This window comes from Labrus mixtus, chromosome 7 (assembly GCF_963584025.1).
Source record: "Labrus mixtus chromosome 7, fLabMix1.1, whole genome shotgun sequence".
Lineage (NCBI taxonomy): Eukaryota > Metazoa > Chordata > Actinopteri > Labriformes > Labridae > Labrus > Labrus mixtus.
In genome coordinates this window covers 972,244-990,392 of record NC_083618.1, presented here as the reverse complement: position 1 = coordinate 990,392, position 18,149 = coordinate 972,244, and the positions used below count along the sequence as shown (strand labels likewise).

The following is an 18,149-nucleotide window of genomic DNA, read 5'->3' as shown; positions in this document are numbered from 1 at the left end:
TATGGTGGAGAAAAGTGAGGGGACCCCCATAATAACTGGAGTTTCTGCTCTGGTAACCAGGTTTTATTTTACCAAACACCATGAAAATCTACATATACTCTGTTGAGAGGTTCTACTGAAAAACAAAAATTTCAATTTCAATGTTCTCTTAAGAATAATCAAATCAATTATAATTTACTATTTGACAGCTTTGATTTATTGTACCAAATATCATGGTAACCCATGTATCATGTGTTGAGACCTTTAACTGAAACAAAGATTATTTCATGGTACTTTTATTGATATATCGTCTGGGTTTATCTTATGAAATTCACTCTGTCTGTTCCATCTTTAACCTGAGATATTTCAGTCTGTAAGAAAAGTGGTGAATCATCCGTCCTCCACTGCCATCCCTGGAGCTGAAAAATAAACTTAAACGTTTTAAAGGTGTGAAAATATGATGCTCCTCCATCTGCAGATATAATTTCATATAAGTACATATTGTAGCACAGATTTCTGAAGCTATATTCCGCTCTTACAGGCTGTGAAATCAATAGTGGTTCTTTTATTTTTCCTCCCCGCTGCACACATCGTATGATTTGCAGCATGTTAGCATTGCGTGACATGGTTCCCTATACATAAGGGCAGACTGGTTGTTATTTTTACTGATGGGTGCCTAATGTGACACACAGCGATGCCCGTTGAGTCAGTATTTAGCTCTGGCTGATTACTCTCATAGTTCAGAAGGGCTCAGGGGGCTGATGTGAAGAGGCTTTTTAAATCGATCCATCAGAGACTGAGGAGTAATAGACTCAGAGTCTCTGGATTGATATTCGGGTCGGCGTTGTGTATTTTTTACAGCATGTATAGAAGCCCCTCGTTTGTCTGTGATCTGTCTCTGCTCGTACTATCAGCAGGAGCATCGGCATCCTCTTTCCTCTGAGGTCGTGATTAATGTGTTGTTTTTTTCAGTAAGCAGGTCAGCGGTGCCGTGCCCTCTGGCTTCTTTCCAGCTGAAGAATACTGCACAAACAGCATCATTCACAGAAGACCCTCAAACCATTAGGACTGGGGGGAGGGGGTTGTGCTAACTGCTAATGTTGTCTGTTAGCACGTTGAGATTTTTGGCTGTATGAATGACATCCTTTTTTTTCTACAAAAAAAACCCCATTATTTTAGGCTCTATATCAAAGAAGGAGACTTTACCAACTGGGTGGTTTGCTGTGTTTCAGAGCCATCTTTTTAAAATAGTAATTCAGTTTTGGTTTCTAGGAAAATGTAGCAGCGATGGTGGATTTAATGACTGGAAAATACAGCTGCTAGTAACTCCAATATGCTCCTCAGTTGGCTCCTCAGTTGGCAGATGTGTACCGAGTCTTACAGTCGGGTCCCCAGTGGGATGGATAATGAATAAAATCAGAATCTTGTCCTTTTTTTTTCTCGTTGTAACACACTTTCACAGCGACCCATTTCCACAGACACAGATTTACGAGCACGGTCCACAGCTGACAGGTGAAGTGTGATATTTTTTTAAAACCACATACTTTGATACTAGATGCAGAGTGAGGCAGTCTGGTCCCAGAGTCTGAACCATGTGAGCAGATTTATTGAAATATGCATTGATATATGCGTGGATCATGCTACACGTTGTACCTGGGCGATCTGGTTTCACCATCAAGATGCAAACAGAAATCTGAAACTAAGGCTGTGGTTACAGAATTTGCAGCTGTCGGTTTTTTTCCCTCCTTGTTGAGAAATATATATTGAAGCTGTCTTCCTGTGTGCTTCCTCCTTTCTTAATGTGTCCCCCCACCCTGCTGCTTTGACATTGTCCTAGTTTTCCAGCCCTATGTTGTAGTGTCTTGTTTAATGTGACTGATATCTATTCATGTGTAGATTCTCTATTCCTTTACTCTACTGCCTCTGACTTGGCATTGTGTTCAATATTAACCTCATTATCTGCTCACTGGTCTTTGTTAATCATCAGCATTGTTAAATCCTGAGCTCACTTTAGGAACTGTATGAAAAACACATCGTTCCATATTTCTGTGTGGGGGAGTGTGAAAAGGAAACAAGGTGAATGTGCTCTGGATCATTTTAAATGGGTCAAACTGAAGGACCACTGCCCTCTTTCTTTTCTTTTTATGTGTTTTCTCTGTTAATTTCTCTGTTATACCAGCATGACAGAAAGCACGTGTTGTTTTTTGTACACATCTGCCATGCCAGTATCTTTATGTATAAAGACCAGGGTTATACCTGAATATTAAATAACCTTGTTAATGCTCCAGTACGTTTAACACAAAATGCTCTTGAATTGTCTCTAGTGAGGGCATATATTAAAAAAAACAGCTTAAATATAAACTGTAAAAATAATCACTAGAAAGTGACACTTCAATTCAACTTTAGATGTGAGGATTTTCAATACCAGTGTATGTTTGATTTGGTTAAAATAAATAAGAGTGCCCTGGTTCATCATAATTTAGTAATATGTGATCCTGTGCAGCCGTGTGGCTGACCGTTTAATTTGTGGATTAATATTAGGTTTTAACTACATGAATTAACTGTTAATAAAGTATTTGTTGAAAGTAAACATGCACATTATGTATACATCAAATCTAGCATTATATTTGATTTTTTTTGTTGAATACATGGATGAATATTGTGTTTTTTTTACACAGATTTGCTACAAAGGAGCCAAACGGTTTGTTGCTCTACAACGGGCGCTTCAATGAGAAACATGACTTCATTGCCATGGAGATCATCAATGAGCAGATACAGCTCACCTTTTCTGCAGGTACACTGGTTATTGGTTAATTCATATTGTTGTGATTTATTGAAAAAAAAAGTGTTTTTTTCTTTTTTCAAATAAGTGGGGGGGGGGGGGGTTTCAATACATTTTATTTTTCTCACAAGTGTGTTGCAGGTTTTTTTGACCTCTTTGACTCTTTCCAGGTGAAACAAAAACTACAGTTTCCCCGTACATCCTCGGGGGGGTCAGTGATGGACAGTGGCACGCCGTGGAGGTCCACTACTACAACAAGGTATGAGTGCTTATGAATATACAAAAGATCTACATGTTACTTTCCTTAGAAATGACGACGACCAACAAATGAAAATGTTTTGGCTAATGTCTCAGCGTGGAGCTTGCAAACCAAAAAGAGTGTTTTCAGAAACATCTGTCTGACTGCAGGACTCTGAAAATGTTATTTTAAAGAAATATTTTGACATTATGAGGTAAAATAAATCCATACATTTGCAAATAGTTAAATAAGATTTACACAGCTCAATTTATGGATGACGTTAGCTTACCAGCTAGCTTAGCTCAGTCCAAAGATGTAATCCACCTACGAGCAACAATAAAACTGATTGATTTACACATTCAATCATTTTTTAAGTAAGTGTTGAGGGATATAACGATTTGAGATTGGGTTTTAAAGTGAGTCATTTGGTGATGGCTGCTGGTGTGACTGATCCAGGGTAACACATATTTCTGCTTTGTATGCTATGCTAAGCTAACTAGCTGCTGTTAATAGCTGTATCTTTTAAAGATTTATTTTTGGGCTCATTGTGCCTTTAATGTAGAGATAGGACAGTGGATAGAGTCGGAAATCAGGGAGAGAGAGAGGGTAATGACATGCGGGAAAGGAGCCACAGGCTGGATTCGAACCCAGGCCGCCCGCTTGGAGGACCACAGCCTCCATACATGGGGCGCACACACTAACCACTGAGCCAATAGCTGTATCTTTTGAGTAGAGAAATGGATGTGATTTCATTTATTTGAAAAAGGTTCAGCTTGCTGAATCTTCTCTACATAATGATGATGTTCTTTTAATCACTCTACAATAGCTGACATACTTCTGGTGAAACTGTCTGCTGCTGCGCCTCTCGTCAGGTTTGACAGCACAACACCCGACATGGTGTCTGACGATATTGAGAGAGAAATCAGGTCGTTGGTTTGATCCCCTGCAGATGACTGACAGTGTAGTTCTTATTGAAGTAAAGGCCACAGTGATCAGTTGCAGCTGACTTGTTTTCTCTTTGTCTCCATAAATTCATAAATGTAGAGGTTGAAGGATAGTGTGTAGACAGAAAACTCTGAGCTGTGTAAGTTTGTTGTAGTCAGACCACAGAATCACTGCTGACAGGCCAATGACTGGGAGGAGAGCCAACATGTCAACGAGATGCTGACAGAGACTCAGACTAGAGAGGAGGAGGAGGAAGAGGAGGAGGAGGAGAGTGAACATGTTCTGTTTCTCCAGACTGGACTAAACATGTTTTGGCTGATACATTTCTCTAAAAGAACATAACAGCTCAATCAGTGTAGAGACGTATGGATCTGTTGTCTCTGCTCTCTCAGTATTTTCCCACCCATGACCAACACACAGGATGTCACATTTTAGGCTATTCAGGAAGTCACTTTGCATCATAAAGATGTTGCCAGGCAACACCCCCGCTGCTCACATTTTCTATTGAGAGTCTATGATAACATGGCTGTATCAGATTTTAGGCAGAGAAAGTGAAGAAGGGGGGAAACTCGTCGACTGTTGGATGAAAAGTGGTCACCTCTTTGCCAGAAAGACATTAAAGTCCCATTAATCACTTTGGTTAAAAACCCAAAGATCAAACAACTTCCTGAGTGTTTATAGTTTAACTGACTTGACGTTTTATTATGTAAGTGCAGTGAGTGTTTGGAAATGACATGACCCGGCTCACATGAGATTTACATTAACAGCATGAGCTGTAGATCCGATTTCTTAAAGATACAAGTGAGACATGTAGATATGTGATGGACGCTTCTTCATATTTCTATTAACAATCATATGGTGCCTTTTCATGCATAGGCCTGAAACACCTTCTACTTTACTTTTGTTTTTATTTTCTTATTTGGTGGCATGTAAAATCATTTGTGAAGTAGACTTAATTAATTAATGATCCATAAAAGATTAACTTGCCACATGAGTTCAGAGAAACTTGATAATTTCTTCATGTTGGCCAAAATGAAATTCATTATATCTATTAAACATGATATATGAATTTGGTATGAAGTGGAACCAGTGTACTTATCCCTCATTATATTGAATATATTCCGTATTTGTTAAGCATTAAACATCCCCAAGATATCCAGGGTTTCTCCTCACAGCTGAACTAATCCTCCTCTCATCCTCCACATCCTGAAGTAGAAACATGGCTCTTCCTACTGGAGACATCCTATGGTGGCCTACTCTGACCCGTCCCTGTCCACAGGGGGTGGGGTAGGGTGAGCCAGGGAGGAGGGGGGAACATTTTAGATTGAAATGTGGCTTTCAGGATGGTGGGGGACTGTGGAGAATGGCAATGACCGCTGCCTTTGTGCAGGGCTCTGCTTCCTTTGGGACCATGGGCAGTGAATGATGCGGCCCCGGGGAAGGTGCCCCTCTCTCACTGTTCTCCCGCATGACAGAAAAGCGAGGCAGGAGAGGAGCGAAAAAAAGGGTAAAGAAAAGCTGAGAGACGTATTGACTCCGGCTTTGAACGGGGATGCTGCGCTTCAGGGCCGACCCCTCTTGTTGCTATGGTTTTTTCACTCAATCTTAAATCCCATATTTGTGTTTTTTGCCGCTATGCTCCTCCTGAGAAAACCCCTGTCGCCCTCTGTGACAGAGAACTCATATTCCCATAATCCCCTGTAGCGGTGAGTGAGAGCAGTGTTTAATGCGGTCCTGAGCAAATATGTGTGTTCCAATCAGCGTTGACAGGACAGGGTTTTGTTTGTCAGAAAGACATCCTGACAGACGGTCATTATTGGAGAGTCAACAGGCGTGACTGATGACAGCAGAGGTCAGTGAAGGGAGCGTCCAATCTGGAGCGCTGCCTGTTTCAGCGCTTTCACAAACCGTGGAAAACAGCATGTCAGATGATTTCACCTTTGGCAATTCACACCACGTGTTTGCTTGTTTCATCATCAACAAATTTGTAACAGGTTGGCCTCAAGGAGCATCAGCTGAGAAGTAAAAAGCCTTTTTAGTGTTTGTTCCTCTCTACTTAACATTTCAGTGCTCAACAGAGTTTCACAGTCAAAAAAAATAAATGACAGGACTTCCTGTGGGAAAAGTGCTGGACAACAGGGCCCGCTGTGCCTCAAAGTAACATCAGTCACCTGAACTGCAGGCCGAGGAGGAAGCTTGCATAGTTGCCACGGCCACCGAAATAATAACTTTGAAACCATGAGCATTTCCACATCCTGTAATTACTCAATCTGGTCACTAGGATGAGAAAAAATGTTCTGTTGCAAGTGCATTCTGCATTTTAATACACAATTCCTGCTGAGCCAAAAATCAATAGCACACTTATTATATATGTTTTAATAACTAAGGCTTTGTAAGAAACGTTATGTCCAAAACATACATGGAACCAGGGTGATATATCCAATTTTTGGAAGATCTGCTGATTTTTCATCATTCAAAATTATGACTTATTTTCTGAAATTTACTCAATTATTTTCTGATTGGTTGGCATAAAATGTAGTACAGACATTCACTTGTAAATCCCACAGACTTTATACACACTGACTTAAGCTCACCTCAAAACCAGCTATTCGTTTGATTGCCATTAAACATTGTACAGACATTTATCTTGTCCCTCACATAAATAATTAATGATTGTTATGTTGGTCTCCTACTTTTCAATGTAACATAAGCAATGGTCAACACTTCCTGGTCTATTTTTTGGTTTAGATTTGAATACGGGCTACGCTGTTGTCACTGCCATCAGTCTCAGCGGTACATCGCAAAGTGGTATTTAGCAAATGTTAGCATGCTAACATGCTGCACAAAAACTGTTAGCATGGTAAACCTGCTCAACAGCATGATGTTAGCATTGTCATTGTGAACATATTACCATTCTTAATTTAGCGTTTAGCTTAAAGAACAGCTGTGCATACATCCTAACAGAGCAGTATGGCTGTAGCCGCTCACTACAAACTTCTTTATCTGACTCTTTGGTTTTTTCGGGGATCACATGCGCTGTGATTTTTTTTCAATAGATCACACTGTGCTGCTTTTATGTTACAGAAAGTCATGGGCAAGTTTCCCTTCTGATAAAAAGTAAAGTTTTATTAACCCCTTCTGTCCTACATCACAAATCTCATCACAAAACAATGCCCAGTGCAGTAAACTGACATGTCTGCTCCCCAAAAATACTGATTACTTATCTATTCTAATTAGTTTAAAGTTTCTTCTCTCATCTCATTCATATCACTAACACTTAGCACACACAGTGATCACAAGACACAGAGCGAGCTCAGGAATTTAACTCACTGCAGCCTCTCAGTTACAGAGTCGTATTATTAAAGGCTCACAGAGATTGAATCTAATCTACTCAAGGAAAAGAGTCATGTGAGAGAAATTAAATTGTGGCGCTGCCTTGAGGCTAAAATTATATCTGCCATTAATGTATTCCATGCCGAAGTCTGTTTTTTTGTCTCTATGGATTTCCTATGATAGAGCTGCTAAATATGTTGCACCAGCCAGTGAAATCTACAGCTGGGTGGTGTTTTCCAAGCGTATAAATAAAGGGATCAGACAGCAGAGACAAAGTTTCTTAACAACAGAGCAATCAATAAATGATTATTCCAGTGTGTTGTGTAATCAGGGGCCAGATCTGTGCTGGGTGTTTTATAGTTAAACCCCACGGAAGACTAGAAATGGAGGCAATAAAGGTTTCTGTTGCTGTTTTCAAGCCTGTTGTTATCTGATCTCTGCTCATGAGATGAGCTAATTCCTGCTAAATCCCGTCTGAGCAGCTGACAGCTCAGCGGCCCGTCATCACCTGCAGGTTGGCTGTGTGTGAGGGCGGTCGCTGCTCCACTCTCAGCCCGCGACATCAGCTTGAACCCACACTTAAGGTTAACATGAGCTCTGCGTGACCTTAGAGGCTGCAGTAGGTTTGTAAAGAGGTCGTGACCTTTTATTGACAGGATCATCATTCTCCCCCCCGCAGACCCCTCCTCCTTTTGTTGCTCCCCCCATTGATTTCTCCGACAATGAAGAAGGTTCTTTGTTAACAGGGGTGATGTCCTGCCGAGAGCAAGCTCTTTTTCTGTGTGTGTGTGTGCATGCGTGTGTGTGTGTGTGTGTGTGCTAGCCAGCCGCTGCCTTTAGGTACAGCTGTTATGATATGAATTATTGAAATAGTCAACCAGATGATCTGAGGATGAACGGGAGCTGAACTGTGTGCGATGCAAAAGAACATTTATGTTTTCAGACTTTTCATCCAGCTCATAAAGCTACGCTCAGTTTAGCACTGCCTGAGACTGCCAGGAGTTTCTGTGCTCCTTTATGCACTAATCCTTCATTAAATGATGCAGATGAAAGAGTTATTTGAATAACAAACCTGTTTCTGAGTTCTATTAATAGAGTGTGTGAAACCAAAATACATTGTTATTTTAAAAATAGCAGCAGGCAGTACTGCTCCATGATCCTTCATTCTCAAAAGACAAATCTCAAATGAATATGAAAAGATAAGACATGTTATACATGTTCTCTTATCTTTATATTTTTAATAAGCTTATTTTGCTGGTTCTGCTTTTCCTTATTCAAATGCATTAACTCAAATCCTTCTGCACACTGCTGACAGAACAGAACAGGAAACAAACATTCAATCCGTAGATCCTCACTTAGAAGCAAAAAAAAAGTTCAACCAAACGTTAGAAAGCTCTTTATTAAATGATCTTCATATTCATGAGTTTGAACTCTCACTCCACAGCCGATCCTGAACCAGGCCGGCCTGCCGCAGGGCCCCTCCGACCAGAAAGTGGTGGTAGTAACGGTGGATAACTGCGACACCTCCGTGGCCCTCAGGTTTGGTCACATGATCGGAAACTACACCTGCTCTGCTCAGGGCAGCCAATCAGGATCAAAGAAGTAAGTTCAAATGAAATAGATCATCAGAATTTTGAGTTCTTTAATTCAAATATAGAAGATACATCTATTTTTTGCTGCAGAAATTTCCTAAATAAACCTTGAGTCCTTTCCTTACAGCTCCCCTCATTACTCCTCTATTTACTCCCTTGATTGAATTGATTATTTTCTTTGTAGTTGGCTCGTTAAGAGAAAGAGTAAACTTGTTTAGAAATGAAGATCCACATCTCCAGGGTGTTGGCAAAGCTGTTTTTTTTCTTCCTGTTGTCTACCCTTTTATTTAATCTCCAGGGATATAAACACAAAAAATACAACTGCCTAAGTCTCTCAGTGATAAATATTTAATGTTCCACCCTCCACCCCCTCCATTAGTGTTTATGATGTAAAGGCAGAGCAAAGCTGCAGCTGCACAAATGTTCATGGCTTCTTGTTTTTCAGATCATTGGACCTGACAGGCCCGCTGCTCCTCGGAGGTGTCCCCAAACTCCCAGAGGACTTTCCTGTTCTCAACCAGCAGTTTGTGGGCTGCATGAAGAACCTGCGGATCGACAGCCATCACGTAGACATGGCCAGCTTTATCGCTAACAACGGCACTCTACCAGGTATACACACCGCCATTTGACCTTCGGTTCATTCTTCACTTCATTCATTAAACCTGTGGCAGTCAAACTGTTTTTTTATTGTTACACGAGAAAGCAAGATAGAAGAAGTCTCGTCAGTGGAAATGATCATTGTAGCTCTATGAATACTTAATTACCTTCTGACTCTGAAATAATGAGGTAGAGCAGATCAAACGGATAGATCAACCTCTTATTTTCCTGCCCTCCTAGGATGCTCTGCCAAAAGACATTTCTGCAACAATAACCCATGTATGAATGGAGGCACCTGTGTGAACCTATGGGGCTCCTTCAGCTGTGACTGCCCGCTTGGATTTGGAGGGAGAACATGTGAAAGAGGTGAGTGTTTCAAGTAAAAGACAGGGATTACACATAAGAGGACACCTGACTCACATTTGTCTGCAGTTTGACTATCCTCGATATGTGTGTGACCCGAGAGTGAACTCAGTAAAGACCCCACACCACTACTGCGTTTTGCATTCAAGAGTAACATGTCAAATATCAACTGTGTGTCATGTTTAGTGAATATCTGACTTGTAATCAGTAATTCAAAGCCATAAAAAGCATTTTTATTGTCTGCAGTACTGCTTGTTGAGGAAATTACTAAGAACTTGACTTCACACAATAAGACTCAGTTGATAAATAAAAAGTTCATACATACAAGAATACTCTGGAGCAGAGATGGAGTAGCAAGCACACGTCTGATGCTGTGTCCCTGCTATGCCAATTCTCCCAAACTCTTCGACAGGCTTTGCATATATAGAAAAGACATTATTGACGTCTGAGTCACACTGACCTAAACTAATCTGTGATGTCAATTTGGAACAGACACTAAGTCTACCAAACATGCAGATATAAAGGGGAAGACCCTCGACACACTAAGCTGTCCTTGGTTTCTAGTCGCAGCTGAACTCTATCTGACATCAGAGAACAGTGAATAAACGTAATGATGTTTGTACATTTAAATCTTAATACATAGGTAAAGAAATTCCACCACACTGCTGATGGCTGATTCATGACAAAAACACGGTCAGCTGTGAGAGAAAAGCTGCTTCAGGTTGATTTTTCTCTCACTCTCTTCCTGTGATTTTCAAATGTTCAAGAGTAATTGCTTTTTGACATTTGAACACATACAGTAAACTTCTTATGTTTCTGTCCCTGTGTTCTCCAGTGTCTGTTTTTCTTGCACCTGATCCGCTGCAGCTGTTAGCTGTGCTGATTTATGGTGTGCAGCAATTTGAGATTAGAGAAGAGAAGGAGGAGGAGAAACGGTCCATGTCAAAGACTAGCAAAACAAAACACACACTTTTTTTTTTGTTGCTTAAAGAAGAATATGTTGTACATTTTTTTTGTCATTCAAATGTCTTTATGTAGAGCAGATAAAATAAAGCGAGGATTGGATTTGTTTTCCTGCAGCGCAGTAGAGATTGATATTCAAAGGAGGACAGATGTGTTCATTAAAGTGCATGAGCTGTATAGGAAGTGGGCCATAAGGCTGTTTGATTATGTGTTACTGATCTCTGAGAGGGATTTAATCAGCTCTGATAACTTGAATATGTAATAATGAACAACCATCTTGAGCAGTCATCAGATATGCAGTTGCTTATGTATGAACAGTATGAGATTTAAAACTTGCACTAACAAAAATCTACTTGTTTGTTTATCAAATTGTGTTTTGAGTCATTTTTCAACCAGAAATCACAAAAATAAATTCAGGAATTCCTCCTTTTTAGATGTGAGAACTGTCTTCTTTAGTTTTATGTGATACTTTATTCAATATTTAGGGCATTTGTAGAAAATTTGTTTTTTTATCCGCCTTGCTTTGTTGCAGATCTCTGATGGTGAGTTTATGTGAAAAATACCTCCTTAAATACTAAAGGTGTTTTCAGGCTGCATATATGTCAGACAGAGTTCATGGTTTCATTTATTTATATTTAAAGTCTTTTATTTGTGGATTTCAGACATTGAGACTGCACAGTGGTTTCTCTCTCTGCATCTGGTTCCTCTCAGCAGTGACTGTCACAGCACATCAGGTTTATTTGCCGTCACTAATCGATCATTTCGATCGGGTGCTTTTTTCTTCACTCAGTACTGAGACGGCTTAATGAGAGGGAACCTGTTTACCGCCATGAAGAGTGTCCTTTCCTGTCACTGTGTTTTCGTAACAAGCCAGAAAGATTCTCCTGGACCCTAAAGTCGTCGCATGGGTGCATCCTCCTTCTAAATCATGAACTACACAGTAAAAACTACATTTGAAATGTAAATGTAGTTGCTACTGTAAGTGTTCAGTCATTGGGGGTTTTAAAGATCCCCTCCAGACACTTTTTCAGACATATTTAAAAAATCTGCTTTGAATAATATTGTCTGAAAAAGTCTATTTATTCTTGCAAAACTTTTTGTTCCCGTGTTAAAAATCCCTAAAGAAACATTTCGTCCGCCTGATTGACGAAAAAGAACCCATGAATATGAAAATATTTAGTTTCAGATGTTTAACCGCTGGACATTAAACATTCCTTCACTGAGAGGTCTTTTTGTGACTTGTGCACTGGAGGTTTCAGGTTTTCATATCACCACAGTGTGATAGTAAGTTTATGAACTGAGTTTGGCCTCCACACTAGTCTTAATGCTATAAACCCTGATGAGGATCAGGATGGAGAATTTCCTGCAGATCAAAGTGAAAACATCTTTCTGGCATAAAAATCTCCATGTGCATCTTTCTGCACTGAGAAGCTCAAAAATCACAGCCTATGAAAAAGAAACCTCAACAGATATTTGACTTCAGGGAATTTATATTAAGTACTGTTTTTATCTTTGACTCCTGAACTACCTGAACTTTAGAGCAGGAGGGTTGAATTGTAAAGATTGTTCCAAGAACATCTGATTTCAAATATCCTCATAAAGGATGCAGATAAGTAAATTGTTTTTTTTTTGTTGTTTTTTTGTACATTTTATTTCATTCAAACAACAAGTTAAGAAAAACAAACAAACATAAAATCTCAAATTTTGAATAAAAAGGAGCAGAAAGAAGACTAATCTTATAATATCTGCCCCTCTTTCACAAAGCATTAATTAAAACAAAACAAAACACTTAATTCAAAAACAATTTAAATTAAAATAAATTGGCTGCAGGCAAAGGATGCAGATAAGTAAATTGTCTTTCTGTTTGATAAACTAAAGGAGTTCTTCAGCTGTGATAAGAAAAAGTGACAGACATGACTTTGAAACTTTCTCCTTTCATTAACCTTGACCACTCCTTCCATCCTGTTACTCTCTCTTTACACTTCATCTGCTTCTTGTTGTCTCTATGCTGTAGTGATGGCCAGCCCGCAGCGTTTCCTGGGTAACAGCCTGCTGCAGTGGAACAACCTGGCGGCGTCCTCTGTCCCATGGCACATAGAGCTCATGTTCCGCACACGTCAGGCCAGCGCCACGCTGCTGCACATCTCCTCCGGCATGCAGCACAACCTCACTCTGCAGGTGAGAGCGACGTGAAGTCTCATTTATTCTCTCTGCACATGGATACACTCAAACTCACTTAACGGCTACAGCAGGATCTCTGTCTGCTAAAGGGGGAGTTTCATCACTATTGCATTATTTAGCTTTGCTGAAATGTTGCAATGAACAGCAATTTATCCTCAAGGGAGTCCTTTAAATGGGAATAAAATTGAATTTTTAGAGTAAAAGAGTTTATTTTGATGTGTGTAAAGTCCAGCAGTCCGCACCTTATCTAACATCTAACATTAGATGTCTAACATTATCTAACATTGTAGGTTTGAGGCTCCACCTGTTGGTCATTTGATGTTAGAGGATGACTTTTCCACTTATTGTAACTTCTGAGGCATTTTCAGCCCGTTTGTGTTCAGCTGCTTGTCTGGACTAACGCCTCTTTAAAGTGACATAACTGTCTGATGAGATATTTACAGCATCTAAAGGTTTGACCTCCAACTGTACAGTGTGAAAAACAAACAACAATCAGAGCTCTCTCTGTCTGCTCATCATGTGATGTGTTGCTCATTCTCAGTGCTCTCTTTTCCCCCCTCTGTTATTGTGCTTGAAATCAATTCCCCCCCCTGCTGTCTCCTCACTCTCCTCCGCTCTCTCCCTGCCTGTGTAGCTGCGCGACGGGAGTGTGCTGATGGGGCTGCACAGAGGAGAAAACTCCACTCTGTCCCGTGTGGAGGAGGTACTGGTGAACGATGGAGACTGGCATCACCTGCAGCTGGATATCAGCAGTCTGGGGGGAGTGGCAAGTCACCACAAAGCAGTGTTGTCTTTAGATCAGGGACTCTACCTGGTGAGTGTTGGATCCTAGTTTCTGTAAATCTTTGGGACTTTTTAGTCTCTAGGTATAGGAAACACAAAGTCTGTGTCATACTCCTTTTTTCAGGCTAGCATGGCGGTGGATGGGAAGCTGCGAGACTCTAAGCTGAAGGCTGTGAGTGTTGGCGGTTTGGCAACGCCTGATGGCAAAGTGCAACATGGATTCCGTGGTTGCATACAGGTTCGTCCTTTCTGTAGCTACTGTATTCAAAGCAGCTTATTCAATTTTATGGTCAATTTCTACTGATGAAAAAAATGTACATTACATACAAATAGTATTTTTCTGACGTATCTCAAGATAAGTTAAACTCCCTACTGTACAACACAAAATATTCAGATGAAGTTCAACTGCAACCGTTTTGTAACATATCACATGAACATCCATCATATTTAATTTATCTCCTGGGATTTGCATCATGGTATGACTTTGTTGTCATGGATGATAACATGTTTGTGTGTTTGCCTGCAGGGTCTGCGTGTGGGCGGGGCTCTGAGTCTGTCTCACGCAAGGAAGGTGAACGTGGAGCCAGGCTGCAGCGTGCCCGACCCCTGCAGCTCCAACCCCTGTCCGGCCAACAGCTACTGCAGCAACGACTGGGACAGCCACTCCTGCACCTGCCTCGCTGGTCAGTCAGTCTGCGAGCACACACACAAGAACCTTTAGAAATGTGTGATTTGAACATTTTGCAGAACTTTAAGGGCGTTCACTGAATAATGGTCAATATTCAAAAGAGTAATATACCCTGAAAGCTAGTTTATTCTCTCTTTTCTTTCACAGGTTACTATGGCACCAGCTGCTCTGATGTTTGCTCTTTAAACCCCTGTGAGCATGAGGCAAAGTGCACCAGGAAGCTGAGCTCGTCCCGAGGTTACACCTGTGACTGTCCAAGCAGCTACTTCGGCCATTACTGCGAGAAAAAGTAGAGTTTCTCACAATAACCCGAGACTGTGTGTTATTTGATTTGTTACTCTGCAGGTAAATTAATTAAATGTTTATGTACAGGACCGACCTGCCATGTCCCAGAGGCTGGTGGGGTCACAAGACCTGCGGCCCCTGTAACTGTCAGACACACAAGGGCTTTGACTCGGACTGCAACAAGACGAGTGGAGAGTGTCGCTGCAAGGTGAGTGTGCCGACCTGCTGCTCTGATTTATTACTCTTCAAAACAAAAACCCTGCGTGTGACCGTGTGACCGTGCATGAAAAGCTGTGGTGCAGGAGGTTTACACATGAATTGTCACACCATACATTTTTTTGCAATAAGAACACAAGAAAAAAAAATGCAAAATCAGATTCGAACTGAGAAAAACAAAATGTGCAACGTTGTAAACTAAATGACGCCTTCATACTGCACCGAGAGAAAATGTTTTTCCAAAGACTTTAAAGACATTTTGACTTTTGGAGTGGTGTCACCACCGTCAGCACTTTATTATTTATTATTTATTACTTATTCTTTAGGCTGTTTTAGTGTGAACTTTTACATTTAGCAGAAACAGAAAAAACAAAAAACCCTGATAAATAATCATGAAGACCTTTTCAACACAAGGTGGTAAACAGATGAGGTAGGAGAGTTTAAATAATGACTCTGAAGGTGTGTTAATTCTACATTTAAATCTCTTTTCAATGTTGAAATATGAAAAATAGATAAATGATTAGAGGTTATTACATCAAAACATTTCTGGTGCAGATGGTTACTCTCTTTGTGGTTACCAGAGTTTTGGTGTTGTTAAGGTATAGTGTGAGTGCGATGGCTCTCTCTCTCTCTCTTTTGCTCGCTCAGTTACTGACGGTGTATGTGCGCATGAGACCTAAAAGATAAAGTTGTCCCTCACGCACTTGAACTTGAATGGGTCTTTAAAATGTATTCCTGCAGGCTCCACTACTACTATATGTATGATATATGTATATATGTATATATGTCTTGTATTTTATGGGAATTGATTGATTATATTAATGTGCATTTAGGATCAATAAAACATGCACAGTTCTGATTAAAGAACATTGCTTTGAAATGGTTTGAATTAGAATGTTGAAATAAAGTTGGGGTTAAAAGGAAACACACCCGGACAAGCCGGGGTCAAGAAGACTAACTTAAGAGTGCATCAGACTAGTTCACCAGATGTTTCTGTCATCCTGTGTGGTGGTGAGGTATGAATATGAAGGTGTAAAACTGTTAATCACCTCTTCCTTTCTCCTGTTTCTAGGACAACCACTACCGTCCTGAAGGCAGCGACACCTGCCTGCTGTGCGACTGCTACCCGGTCGGATCTTTCTCCAGAGCGTGTGACAGAGAGAGTGGACAGTGTCAGTGCAAACCTGGCGTCATCGGACGCCAGTGTGACCGCTGTGACAACCCATTCGCTGAGGTTTCTCCTAACGGCTGTGAAGGTCAGAAGACATCAAATCACTGTCTAGTTACCATAATGCTTTTATACCACTTATCCTTTGTAACACATATATATAGATCATTTTCCATCATGCTTCCTCTTCATGTCTCTCCATCCTTCCTGCTCCGTCTCCCTCAGTTATCTATGACAGCTGCCCTCAGGCCATCGAGGCCGGGATCTGGTGGCCCAGGACTAAGTTTGGTCTTCCTGCAGCAGTCCCATGTCCCAAGGGAACACTCGGTAAGATGGCAGCTCATCAAATTTACATAAAATAATGGCAATATGGGAAACTTGCCTCCAGCCCTATCTCAAATGCAGACTTCCAGTCACCTCTCATGTAATAATGCAATCTCTCTCTCTCTCTCTCTCTCTCTCTCTCTCTCTCTCTCTCAGGCACAGCGATACGACACTGTGATGAGCACAAGGGCTGGCTTCCCCCCAATCTCTTCAACTGTACCTCTGTCACCTTCAGCAAGCTTAAAGCACTGGTGTGTAACTTCTCCCTCACTCAGTCTTAAAATAAACCTTGCTTTTCCCACAGTATCATCCGCATGTGAGACAAACACTGAGGCTTATATCTGATCCAAAGTTCATGCCCATTTATCAATAAGTTTTTTCACCAAACCTAACGATGGCACTAGTAGAAAAAACAAGAATTCACCTTAAGGTCTTAAGGATTTATCCTCAGGGGACCACACATGTTGTACTGAAGAAAATCCTCCTCCTACATTACAAGATATCTCTCAGTTAGGACCACTGCAACATCCATAAGTTACTGAATGCTTGTGTTTCCTCCTTCCCTCCTCCAGTCAGAAAAGTTTTCCCGCAACGTGACGCTCCTGGACTCCGGACACGTTCAGCAGACGGCGGCCATGTTGGCCAATGCCACTTTGCACACAGAGAGTTACTTTGGCAGCGATGTGAAAGTAGCGTATCGGCTCATGCAGAGTCTGCTGCAGCACGAGAGCAACCAGCAGGGTTTCAACCTCACAGCTACACAGGACGTCCACTTCACTGAGGTGAGAAAGCACGTACTGTAGATCTTTATTTATCATAACACAGGAGAGAAAACAACATGAGAACAAAACATCGCTGCAGAAACACAAAAAGCAGACTTCACAGTTTTTCATGTTTTATCTGCAGGGGAGAAGTCACACCTTGTTTCACTCTGACTGTAGCCTCCTGTCATGATGAACTCCTCTCTCTGTTTTCTCACAGAATCTGGTGCGCGTGGGCAGCTCCATCCTGTCTCCAGACACGCGGCCGCACTGGGAGCTGATCCAGCACTCGGAGGGCGGCACGGCGGCGCTGCTCCGCCACTACGAGGACTACGCCAACACACTGGCACAGAACATGAGAAAGACTTATCTGAGCCCCTTCACCATCGTCACACCACACATAGGTGAGAGTGTATGAAGACCACATACATCAATTTATTCATGTTCTTTTCCAAAATTATTTCCTGAAAAATGTTCTTGGCCGGTCATAAAAGTCGTACTTGGCTGAAAGAAATTCTGAAAGGGGGTACACTAGCCAAAAAAGTTAGAGAACCCCTGCATTAGAATGAGGTTTTGTTGTAACAATCATTCAAGCATTCATTTGATTCAGCACAGTAATGAGACTAATACTGAGAACTGTTTTTTTAAATGTGAGATCATTTTGGAGAATGATTCTTCCAAAAAGGCTTACATACTTTTTTTGCCCATCCAAAGAAACAAACATGTCACATTATTTAATTTTGTAACACAAGAAACAGAGAAGGGTGGGTTTGACCTTTTACCTTAAAAATCACCAGGACGGTCTGCCCATAGTGCAGATGAAAAAACTTGAAACAATAATCAAAACAAAAAGGGGAAAGTGCACCTACATCAGCACTGAGATGACACAGTATAACAGAATGTGTCATTGTGAAGCTGCTCCACCTTCTCTGTCTCTGTAAATTGAGATGA

At 41.0% G+C, this 18,149-nt stretch overlaps 1 protein-coding gene across 4 annotated transcripts in view; it reads left to right on the top strand.

Annotated features, from left to right (window-relative positions):
• celsr2 (cadherin, EGF LAG seven-pass G-type receptor 2) overlaps positions 1-18,149 on the top strand; it is a 63,827-nt gene that overhangs the window by 34,356 nt on the left and 11,322 nt on the right. For all 4 annotated transcript variants that reach the window (XM_061041963.1, XM_061041964.1, XM_061041962.1 and 1 more), the window contains exons 4-19: positions 2,658-2,773; positions 2,932-3,020; positions 8,722-8,879; positions 9,315-9,478; positions 9,707-9,832; positions 12,807-12,970; positions 13,608-13,787; positions 13,881-13,994; positions 14,283-14,439; positions 14,592-14,733; positions 14,817-14,937; positions 16,018-16,201; positions 16,339-16,440; positions 16,594-16,688; positions 17,010-17,219; positions 17,419-17,602. In XM_061041963.1, the coding sequence (XP_060897946.1) occupies positions 2,658-2,773; positions 2,932-3,020; positions 8,722-8,879; positions 9,315-9,478; positions 9,707-9,832; positions 12,807-12,970; positions 13,608-13,787; positions 13,881-13,994; positions 14,283-14,439; positions 14,592-14,733; positions 14,817-14,937; positions 16,018-16,201; positions 16,339-16,440; positions 16,594-16,688; positions 17,010-17,219; positions 17,419-17,602 (2,306 nt within the window). The remainder of the gene's footprint in view (positions 1-2,657; positions 2,774-2,931; positions 3,021-8,721; positions 8,880-9,314; positions 9,479-9,706; positions 9,833-12,806; positions 12,971-13,607; positions 13,788-13,880; positions 13,995-14,282; positions 14,440-14,591; positions 14,734-14,816; positions 14,938-16,017; positions 16,202-16,338; positions 16,441-16,593; positions 16,689-17,009; positions 17,220-17,418; positions 17,603-18,149) is intronic.